Genomic DNA, 11,809 nt, shown 5'->3' with positions numbered 1-11,809 from the left:
ATTGTTCCTAATGTAAACCCCTAATGTAAGCCTCATGTTATTTAAGATAATACTATAGTTAACATTTCCTTGGATTTAGCTTTTTTCATAGTTTGAATGCCTACTAGTGAAATATTTGGATCAAGAATATAAATTATTTTGTGGTTTGTAATAATTATCTCCCAACTGTTATAGTTTTTGGCCAGCCATCAGTACAAAAAGTTAGGGTAATATAACTTTGGTATTTATACAATAATATCATATTACAGAATTTAAAGAAGTAAGTTTTTAAAAATTTTTTTTATTATTTATTATTTTTTATTTTATTGTGATTTAGGTTTTGGGGTACATGTGAAGAACATGCAAGATTGTTGCATAGGTACACACCTGACAGTGTGATTTGCTGCCTTCCTCCTCATCACCTATATCTGGCATTTCTCCCCATGCTATCTCTCCCCAACTCCCCACCCCCCACTGTCCCTCCCCTATTTCCCTCCAACAGACCCCAGTGTGTGATGCTCCCCTCCCTATGTCCATGTGTTCTCATTGTTCATCACCCACCTATGAGTGAGAACATGCGGTGTTTGATTTTCTGTTCTTGTGTCAGTTTGCTGAGAATGATGGTTTCCAGGTTCATCCATGTCCCTACAAAGGACATGAACTCATTGTTTTTGATGGCTGCATAGCATTCCATGGTGTATATGTGCCACATTTTCCCTGTCCAGTCTATCATCAATGGGCATTTGGGTTGGTTCCAGGTCTTTGCTATTGTAAACTGTGATGCAATGAACATTTGTGTGCATGTGTCCTTATAGCAGAACGATTTATAATCCTTTGGATATATACCCAGTGATGGGATTGCTGGGTCAAATGGAATTTCTAATTCTAGGTCCTTGAAGAATTGCCACACTGTCTTCCACAATGGTTGAACTAATTTACACTCCCACCAACAGTGTAAAAGTGTTCCTATTTCTCCACATCCTCTCCAGCATCTGTTGTCTCCAGATTTTTTAATGATCGCCATTCTAATTGGCGTGAGATGGTATCTCAATGTAGTTTTGATTTGCATTTCTCTAATGACCAGTGATGATGAGCATTTTTTCATATGTTTGTTGGCCTCATGTATGTCTTCTTTTGTAAAGTGTCTGTTCATGTCCTTCACCCACTTTTGAATGGACTTGTTTGTTTTTTTCTTGTAAATCTGTTTTAGTTCTTTGTAGATTCTGGATATCAGCCCTTTGTCAGATGGGTAGACTGCAAAACTTTTTTCCCATTCTGTTGGTTACCGATTCACTCTAATGACTGTTTCTTTTCATGTGCAGAAGCTGTGGAGTTTGATTAGGTCCCATTTGTCTATTTTGGCTTTTGTTGCCAATGCTTTTGTTCATGAAGTCCTTGCCTATGCCTGTGTCCTGAATGGTTTTGCCCAGATTTTCTTCTAGGGTTTTTATGGTGTTAGGTCTTATGTTTAAGTCTTTAATCTATCTGGAGTTAATTTTAGTGTAAGGTGTCAGGAAGAGGACCAGTTTCTGCTTTCTGCATATGGCTAGCCAGTTTTCCCAACACCATTTATTAAACAGGGAATCCTTTCCCCATTGCTTGTTTTTGTCAGGTTTGTCAAAGATCGGATTGTTGTAGATGTGTTGTGTTGCCTCTGAGGCCTCTGTTCTGTTCCATTGGTCTATATCTCTGTTTTGGTACCAGTACCATGCTGTTTTGATTACTGTAGCCTTGTAGTATAGTTTGAAGTCCAGTAATGTGATGCCTCCAGCTTTGTTCTTTTTGCTTAGAATTGACTTGGGTATGCAGGCTCTCTTTTGGTTCCATATGCAGTTTAAGGTGTTTTTTTCCAGTTCTGTGAAGAAGGTCATTGGTAGCTTGATGGGGATAGCGTTGAATTTGTAAATTACTTTGGGCAGTATGGCCATTTTCACAATATTGATTCTTCCTAACCACGAACATGGAATGTTTCTCCATCTGTTTGCATCCTCTCTTATTTCATTGAGCAGTGGTTTGTAGTTCTCCTTGAAGAGGTCCTTTACATCCTTTGTTAGTGTATTCCTGGTATTTTATTCTCTTTGTAGCAATTGTGAATGGCAGTTCATTCTTGATTTGGCTCTCTTTAAGTCTGTTATTGGTGTATAGGAATGCTTGTGATTTTTGCACATTGATTTTGTATCCTGAGACTTTGCTGAAGTTGCTTATCAGTTTCAGAAGATTTTGGGCTGAGATGATGGGGTCTTCTAGATATACAATCATGTCATCTGCAAATAGAGACAATTTGACTTCCTCCTTTCCTAATCGAATACCCTTTATTTCTTTTTCTTGCCTGATTGCTCTGGCTAGAACTTCCAGTACTATATTGAATAGGAGTGGTGAGAGAGGGCATCCTTGCCTAGTGCCAGATTTCAGAGGGAATGCTTCCAGTTTTTGCCCATTCAGTATGATATTGGCTGTTGGTTTGTTGTAAATAGCTTTTATTATTTTGAGATACGTTCCATAAATACCTAGTTTACTGAGGGTTTTTAGCATAAAGCGCTGTTGAATTTTGTCAGAGGCCTTCTCTGCATCAATTGAGATAATCATGTGGTTTTTGTGTTTGGTTCTGTTTATGTGGTGAATTATGTTTATAGACTTGCATATGTTGAACCAGCCTTGCATCCCTGGGATGAATCCTACTTGATCATGGTGGATAAGCTTTTTGATGTGCTGTTGCGATCAGTTTGCCAGTATTTTGTTGAAGATTTTTGCATCTATGTTCATCATGGATATTGGCCTGATGTTTTCTTTTCTTGCTGAATCTCTGCCAGGTTTTGGTATCAGGATGATTTTGGTCTCGTAAAATGATTTGGGAAGGATTCCCTCTTTTTGGATTATTTGGAATAGTTTCATAAGGAATGGTACCAGCTCCTCTTTGTATGTCTGGTAGAATTCGGCTGTGAACCCATCTGGACCTGGGCTTTTTTTGGGTGGTAGACTCTTAATTGCTGCCTCAACTTCAGACCTTGTTATTGGTCTATTCAGGGTTTTGACCTCTTCCTGGTTTAGGCTTGGGAGGATGCAAGTGTCCAGGAATTTATCCATTTCTTCCAGGTTTACTAGTTTATGTGCATAGAGTTGTTTGTAATAATCTCTGATGATGGTTTGTATTTCTGTGGAATCTGTGGTGATATCCCCTTTATCATTTTTTATTGCCTCGATTTGATTATTCTCTCTTTTCTTTTTTATTAATCTGGCTAGTGGGCTGTCTATTTTGTTGATCTTTTCGAAAAACCAGCTCCTGGATTTATTGATGTTTTGAAGGTTTTTTTGTGTCTCTATCTCCTTCAGTTCTGCTCTGATCTTAGTTATTTCTTATCTTCTGCTAGGTTTTGAGTTTTTTTGATCTTGCTCCTCTAGCTCTTTCAATTTTGACGATAGGGTGTCGATTTTAGATCTCTCCTTGCTTCTCATGTGGGCATTTATTGCTATATATTTTCCTCTAGACACTGCTTTAAATGTGTCCCAGAGATTCTGGTATGTTGTGTCTTCATTCTCATTGGTTTCAAAGAACATCTTTATTTCTGCCTTAATTTCATTGTTTATCCAGTCAACATTCAAGAGCCAGTTTTTCAGTTTCCATGAAGCTGTGTGGTTCTGAGTTAGTTTCTGAATTCTGAGTTCTAACCTGATTGTACTGTGGTCTGAGAGACTGTTTGTTGTGATTTCTGTTCTTTTGCATTTGCTGAGGAGTGATTTACTTCCAATTATGTGATCAATTTTAGAGTAGGTGTGATGTGGTGCTGAGAAGAATGTATATTCTGTGGATTTGGGGTGGAGAGTTCTGTAAATGTCTATTAGGTTTGCTTGGTCCAGGTCTGAGTTCAAGTCCTGGATATCTTTGTTAATTTTCTGTCTTGTTGATCTGGCTAATATTGACAATGGGGTGTTAAAGTCTCCCAATATTATTGTGTGGCAGTCTAAGTCTCTTTGTAAGTCATTAAGAACTTGCCTTATAGATCTGAGTGCTCCTGTATTGGGTGCATATATATTTAGGATCGTTAGCTCTTCTTGTTGCATTGATCTTTTTACCATTATGTAATGTCTTTCTTTGTCTCTTTTGATCTTTGTTGGTTTAAAGTCTATCTTATCAGAGATGAGAATTGCAACTCCTGCTTTTTTTTGCTCTCCATTTGCTTGGTAAATCTTTCTCCATCCCTTTATTTTGAGCCTTTATGTATCTTTGCATGTAAGATGTTTCCTGGATACAGCACACCTATGGGTTTTGGCTTTTTATCCAATTTTCCAGTCTGTGTCTTTTGATTGGGGCATTTAGCCCATTTACATTTAGGGTTAATATTGTTATGTGTGAATTTGATCCTGCCATTTTTATGCTAGCTGGCTGTTTTGCCCATTAGATGATGCAGATTCTTCATTGTGTTGATGCTCTTTACCATCTGGTATGTTTTTGGAGTGACTGGTAATGGTTGTTCCTTTCTTCTTTTTTTTTTTTCCATTTATTTAGCCCTTCTTTATTTCAACAGTGGTTTACAATTTTCAGTATAGAGGTCTTACATGTCATTTACTAAGTCTGTTTCTAAGTACTTAATGTTTTTACATTGTTATAAATTAATTTTTCTTAAGTTTAACTTTTCTAATTGCCTACTGCTAATATATAGAAATACAATTTTTATTTTTTATTTTTTATAAAGACAGGGTTTCACCATGTTGGTCAGGCTGATCTTGAACTCCCGACCTCAGGTGATCCACCCACCTTGGCCTCCAAAGTGCTTGGATTACAGGCGTGAGCCACCACGCCCGGCCCAATGGTTGTTTCTTTCTATGTTTAGTGCCTCTTTCAGGAGCTCTTGTAAAGCAGGCCTGGTGGTGATGAAATCTCTGAGTACTTGCTTGTTCGCAAAGGATTTTATTTTTCCTTCACTTATGAAGCTTAGTTTGGCTGGATATGAAATTCTGGGTTGAAAATTCTTTTCTTTAAGGATGTTGAATATTGGCCCCCACTCTGTTCTGGCTTGTAGGGTTTCTGCTGAGAGATCTGCTGTGAGTCTGATGGGCTTCCCTTTGTAGGTAACCCGACCTTTCTGTCTGGCTGCCCTTAGCGTTTTCTCCTTCATTTCAACCCTTGTGAATCTGACAATTATGTGCCTTGGGGTTGCTCTTCTTGAGGAATATCTTTGTGGTGTTCTCTGTATTTCCTGGACTTGAATATTGGCCTGCCTTGCTAGGTTGGGGAAGTTCTCCTGGATAATATCCTGAAGAGTATTTTCCAGCTTGGATTCATTCTCTCCATCACATTCAGGTACACCTATCACACGTAGATTAGGTCTTTTCACATAGTCCCATATTTCTTGGAGACTTTGTTCATTCCTTTTTGCCCTTTTTTCTCTAATCTTTCTTTCTCGTTTTATTTCATTGAGTTGGTCTTTGACCTCTGATATCCTTTCTTCTGCTTGGTCAGTTTGGCGTTGAAACTTGCGTATGCTTTGCGAAGTTCTCGTGTTGTGTTTTTCAGCTCTATCAATTCACTTATATTCCTCTCTAAGTTGTTTATTCTCATTAGCGTTTCATCAAATCTTTTTTCAAGTTCTTAGTTTCTTTGCATTGGGTTAGAACATGTTCTTTTAGCTCGCAGAAGTTTCTTATTACCCACCTTCTGAAGCCTGATTCTGTCAATTCATCACACTCATTCTCCATCCAGCCTTGTTCCCTTGCTGGTGAGGATTAGTGATCCCTTGTAGGAGGAGAGGCCTTCTGGTTTCGGGTGTTTTCATCCTTTTTGTGCTGGTTTTGTCCCATCTTTGTGGATTTATCCACCTGTTGTCTTTGTAGTTGTTGACTTTCAGATTGGGTCTCTGAGTGGATGTCCAGTTTGTTGATGATGAAGTTATTTCTTTCTGTTTCTTAGTTTTCCTTCTAACAGTCTGGCCCCTCTGCTGTAGGACTGCTGAGGTCCATTCCAGGCCCTGCTTGCCTGGGGATCACCTGCAGCAGCTGCAGAACAGTAAGGGTTGCTGCCAGTTTCTTCTTCTGCTATCTTTGTCCCAGAAGGATACCCGCCAGAGGTCAGTCTGAGCTCGCCTTTATGAGGTGACTCTTTGGATATATGGAGGTCAGGGAGCTGCTTGAGGATACAGTCTGTCCTTTATAAGAGCTCAAGTGCTGAGCCATGAGCTCCGTTGTTCATTCAGAGCTGCTGGGCAGGAACATTTAAGTCTGCTGCAGCAGAACTCATAAACCACCCCTGCCTTTTTTTTTCCCCAGGTGCTCTGTCCCGGGGAGTTAGGGCTTTATTTATGAGTTTCTGTTGTGCTGCTGGCTTTTTTCAGGGCTGCCCTGCTCAGCAAGGAGGCAGCCTAGTCACTGTCTGCCTGCAGAGGCTTTGCTGAGCTGCTGTGGGCTCCGCCCAGCTGCCGTGTGAACTTCCCTGCAGTCCTGTTCATATGGGTGTAGTTAGAACTGCCTTGGCAATGGCGGCCCACCTCTGTAGTGGCGGACTTTCTGTGTAATGGCGGGCTGCCTCGGCAACGGCGGGCTGCCTCAGCAATGGTGGACTACCTCTGTAGTGGTGGAGTGCCTCGGTAATGGCGGACGCCCCTCCCCCACAGAGCTGGACTATCCCAGGTTCAGCTGTGCTTGCTGTGAAACTCTCAATCCAGAGCATTTCAGATTGCTGTTTATTTGTGGGGGTGGGACCAGCTGAAGCTGATCACCTGGTTCCCTGCCTTAGAGCATTTTTTTTTTTTTTTTTTTTAGTTGAACAGTTGACTGTCTTCTAGGTGTTCCAGTCACGTGTTGAAAAGGCACTGGGATCTGTGTGATTTACCATGTGGTGACCCACTGCGCCTGCGCCGGCTGAAACAGCAGCACTGAGATTTGTGGCGCTTTTTTGCCCAGGAATCTCCTGGCCTGGCTCCCTGTTTCAGTCCCCTTTTTAATCAGATGAATGGGCGACTCTGCCTTCCCAGAGCTCCAATCGCCAGCTAAAATGGCACCCGGACCCATGTATTTTGTATGGAGAACCACTGCGCCTGGGCGCTGGCAAAACAGCTGCACTGGCCAAAAAGCTGTGCTGGCGAAAACAGCCGTGCCGGTGAAAACAGCTGCGCTGGCCAAACCAGCAGCACTGGTGACCCGTGGGGCTTCTCTGCCTGGGAATCTCCTGGTCTGTGGGCAATAAAAATCCGTCTGGAAATCAGGCGTACACTCACCCTCCGTGCTTTCACTGGGAGCTGCAATCCTGAGCTGCTCCTAATCGGCCATCTTGGATCTCCTCAGAAGTAAGTTTTTAAAGTATTTTCTTAGCTCCCCTGTGCTGGAAAACTTGAGTTCTTTTTCAGGCTGCCTAAGAAGTTTGGTTCAGTTTAAGTAAAATTTTTTTGTATACCCATTATGTTCAAGGCACCTACTAAGTGCTGCGAAGGATAATGCCTGTGTGGTTATTACTCTTAAAAAATTTTTAATTTAATGGAGAGCAAAAATTAACATCTTATTTTACTTTATTTTACAGTCAAGGACCATGAAAGAAGCCTGAAAGGGAATAGGTAGGCTTTGATTGGATCAGGAAAGTTTTCTTAAAGGTAGCACTCTTTGAAATAGTCAAAGATGAAGTGAAGAATAAATAATATTTTTTTCTTCAACTTTTAAGTTCGTGGTTACATGTGCAGGATGTGCAGTTTTGTTTCATAGGTAAATGTATGGCATGGTGGTTTACTGCACAGATCCTCAGGTATGAAGCCCAGACCTCCACAGGTATACAGTGTGTCCATGTGTTCTCATTATTCATTTCCTTTATAAGTGGGAACAGGTGGTGTTTGCTTTTCTGTTCCTGCATTAGTTTGCTGAGGATAATGGCTTCTAAGTCCATCCATGTCCCTGCAAAGGACATGATCTTGTTCCTTTTTATGACTGCATAATATTCCATGGTGTTATGTACCACATTTTCTTTAATTGATGGGCATTTAGGTTGATTCCATAACTTTGCTATTTTAAACAGTGCTGCAATGAACATACATGTGCCTGTATCATTATAATTGAATGATTTATATTCCTTTGAGTATATTCCTGGTAATGGGATTGATGGGTCAAATGGTATTTTTGGTTTTAGATCTTTGAGAAATTGCCACACTATCTTCCACAATGGTTGAACTAATTTACAGTCCCACCAGCAGTGTAAAAGTGTCCCTTTTTTTCCACAGTCTTACCAGCACATGTTCTTCTGTTGTGTTTTGACTTTTTCATAATAGCCAATGGTATCTCGTTGTGGTACTGATTTGCATTTCTCTAATGATCAATGATGTTGAGCTTTTTTTTCATGTTTGTTGGCTACACAAATGTCTTCTTTTGAGAAGTGGCTGTTCGTGTCCTTTGCCCACTTTTTAATAGGGTTGTTTGTATTTTAATAGTCAGCAATGAGGTGAGGAGAGTACACTTGAATAGAGTGTGTGTTTTCAGAGCAGAGGGAAAAGAATAAGTAAAGACAAAGATTTTGGAAACTAAGTAAACAGAGTAGGATGCCTGGAGGACAGTGACTTGCTTGGCTGGAGAGAAGAATTAATAGGGATAGTAAGAGGACACTTACATTGAAAAAAATGAAAATGTGCAGCAGACTGTTGCAGGCTTTCAATGTATATTTAATTTGATAGGAAGGGTCAAATTATTTAGTTGGGATTTGTATTGGAATATTAGCTTAATGTTATCAGTGCCTCAGTTTGAAGTGAAAAGAGCCAAATAACTAATGGATAAAGGTTTTGGGCAATTTATTTATTCTTGTAAAGACTCATTCATCTCATCTGCAAGGCGGAAACAATTGATTCCTGTGCCATGGTGTGGTTGTGTTTAAATAGAAGTGCCTGGCATGGCTTCTGGTAAGTAGTGGGTATACTGTAGCAACTATTGTTAAATTGATTTTGTAAGCTATATGCTCTGATGATAGATAAGCAGTTCAGATAGAAACACAAGTCATTTCAATTAGTTCCATTCCTATAACAATAAAACTAAATTAGCTTTCATTTTTCTCCCCCCAAGCTCATTGAATGGACACTCTAAACCAAACAAGAGTGACTGAATTTGTCTTCTTGGGACTCACTGATAACTGGGTGCTGGAGATATTGCTTTTCATGGCATTCTCAGCCATTTATGTGCTAACGCTTGCGGGGAACATTCTCATCATCATTGCCACAGTCTTTACTCCACGTCTCCATACCCCCATGTATTTCTTCCTGAGCAATCTGTCCTTTATTGACATCTGTCACTCATCTGTCACGGTGCCTAAGATGCTGGAAGGTTTGCTTTTGGAGAGAAAGACCATTTCTTTTGACAACTGCATCACACAGCTCTTCTTCCTCCATCTCTTTGCCTGTGCTGAGATCTTTCTGCTGATCATTATGGCGTATGATCGTTATGTAGCTATCTGTACTCCACTCCACTACTCCAATGTGATGAACATGAGAGTCTGTGTACAGCTTGTCTTTGCTCTCTGGTTGGGGGGTACTGTTCACTCACTAGGGCAGACCTTCTTGACTATTCGTCTACTTTACTGTGGCCCCAACATTATTGATAGCTACTTTTGTGATGTGCCTCTTGTTATCAAGCTGGCCTGCACAGACACATACCTCACAGGAATACTGATTGTGTCTAATAGTGGAACCATCTCCCTCACCTGTTTCTTGGCCGTGGTCATCTCCTATACAGTCATCCTGGTTTCTCTTCGAAAACACTCAGCTGAAGGGCGCCGGAAAGCCCTGTCTACCTGCTCGGCCCACTTCATGGTGGTTGCCCTCTTCTTTGGGCCATGTATCTTCATCTATACTCGGCCAGACACCAGCTTCTCCATTGACAAGGTAGTGTCTGTCTTCTACACAGTGGTCACGCCTTTGCTGAATCCTTTCATTTACACCTTGAGGAACGAGGAGGTAAAAAGTGCCATGAAGCAGCTCAGGCAGAGACAGGTTTTTTTCGTGAAATCATATACATGATGGGCATTGGGACTGCAGACATAATTGCAGCCACATCCTTAACGAAAGAGCAAAAGTAAAGAGTCAAAATCAACTTCTATAACTTGGTAAATCAGGTAAAATGGCATGGAGCAGGTCAGATTTCTGCATTGTGGATAAGAACTTATTAACTGTTATTTAAATAAAACAAAAAATCATAGTGGATGATGTAAGGAAAAATAACCCAGAAAAGTTTAAAGACACCAGTAAAAGAATACAATTTGGGGAACTCAGTTCAGTCTCAGTTTCAGGAGCAGGTAGAGTGAGAAGCAACTCTCTTGATTTATACTGTTTTGTGGGCTATTGCCTCTGGGAAGCTATACATCACTCCTGTGATTTATACATTATAGTGGTTTCAGTCTTGCTTTCCAATTTATTTTCAAGTGTATAAATAAACCTTTACTTATTTATATCGAATTAAACTTTCATTGCTTTTGAATGTAATTCTCTCATGTCTAGATCTATTTTGTACTTTTTTTGAGACAGAAATTTTTTGTACTATTCCTGCAACTTCCTGTAAGTCTGAAATCATTGTCAAAATAAAAAGTTTAAACAAAACAAAGCTATACACCCACCAGAATGGTAAAAATTAAAAAGTTAGAAAATGCCAATTTTTGTTTGTTTTTTTTGAGACAAGTATCACTCCGTTGCCCAGGCTGGAGTGCAGTGGCACAATCTCAACTTACTGCAACCTCCATCTCCTTTTAAGCAATTCTCCTGCCTCAGCCTCCCGAATAGCTGGGAGTATAGGTGCATGCCGCCATGCCTGGCTAATTTTTGTATTTTGAGCAGAGAAGGGGTTTCACCACGTTGGCCAGACTGGTCTCAAACTCCTGACCTCAAGCTGCCTGCCCCTCTCGGCCTCCCAAAAGTGCTGGGGTTACAGGTGTGAGCCACGGTGCCTGGCCTATTTTGTACTTCTTGTAGTACTTTATTTTGATGAAATCAAGACAAAGATATATAAATTCATATAAAAATACACTTTCTTAAGGTAAAGTTACCTTACATAGAGTGTGCTCATTTTAATTGTACAGTTTGATAAGTGTTGACAAAGGTATACATATACTCATGGAACCACTTCTCCAATCAAGATAAAAACATTTTCACCACCCCAAAAAGTTTTCCTCAGTTCCCTCCCAGCTAATCCCTGTTTCTCCACCCAAGCATCCGAAGATCTGATTTTTGTCACTATAGGTAAGATTTATCGTTCCTAGAGTTTCATGTAAACTGAATTATGTAGTGTGCACTTTTCTGTGTCTGGCTACTTTTTGCTCTGTGTGCTGGTTTTGAGATTAATCCATGTTTTTGTGAGTATCAGTAGTTTGTTCCTTTTTATTGTTGAGCAATATTTCATTGCATTGGCACAACAGAATTTGTTTATTCTTTCATGTATTGATGAATATTTGGGTGTTTCCAGTTCTTGGTGGCCATCAATAAATTAGCTATAAGTGTATATATACAGGTTATTTTGGGCACACTTTCACTTTTCTTGAGTAAATACCTATGTAGAATTGGATCACATGGTAAATGTATGTTTGACTTTGCAAAAAACTGCAAGACAGTTTTTCAAATTGGTTGTATGATTTTATACTCTCATCAGAAGTATGAGAGTTTCACATCTAACAATTGGTATTGTCAGTCTTTAATTTGAGGCATTCTAGTGAGTATATGGTTTTAATTTTCATTTCCCTAATGACCGATAATGCTGAACATCTTTTTTGCTTATTATCTCTTCATATATCTTGTCTTGTGATGTGTCTGTTCAACTATTTTTTAATTAATTTATTTGTTTTATTGTCACTGCATTATATATTTTGCATACAAAACCTTTGCTGGAT

General features: G+C 39.8%; 1 protein-coding gene across 1 annotated transcript; it reads left to right on the top strand.

The window, feature by feature from the left end:
* The first annotated feature begins 9,011 nt into the window (after nucleotides 1-9,011).
* LOC105726716 (olfactory receptor 4E2) lies at nucleotides 9,012-9,953 on the top strand. The gene has a single exon (XM_012466268.2). It carries the CDS (start codon nucleotides 9,012-9,014, stop codon nucleotides 9,951-9,953), a length of 942 nt encoding a protein of 313 aa, XP_012321691.2.
* The last annotated feature ends 1,856 nt before the right edge of the window (nucleotides 9,954-11,809 follow it).

This window comes from Aotus nancymaae, unplaced genomic scaffold (genome assembly GCF_030222135.1).
Source record: "Aotus nancymaae isolate 86718 unplaced genomic scaffold, 86718_ANA_hifiasm-v0.15.2.pri h1tg000011l, whole genome shotgun sequence".
Classification (NCBI taxonomy): Eukaryota; Metazoa; Chordata; class Mammalia; order Primates; family Aotidae; genus Aotus; species Aotus nancymaae.
Note: the sequence above shows the minus strand (reverse complement) of the source record. Positions and strands in the feature narration are given on the sequence as shown.

Excerpts from the sequence above, each read along its gene's own strand:
- LOC105726716 (XM_012466268.2), top strand. The coding sequence starts at position 9,012 with ATGGACACTCTAAACCAAACAAGAGTGACTGAATTTGTCTTCTTGGGA.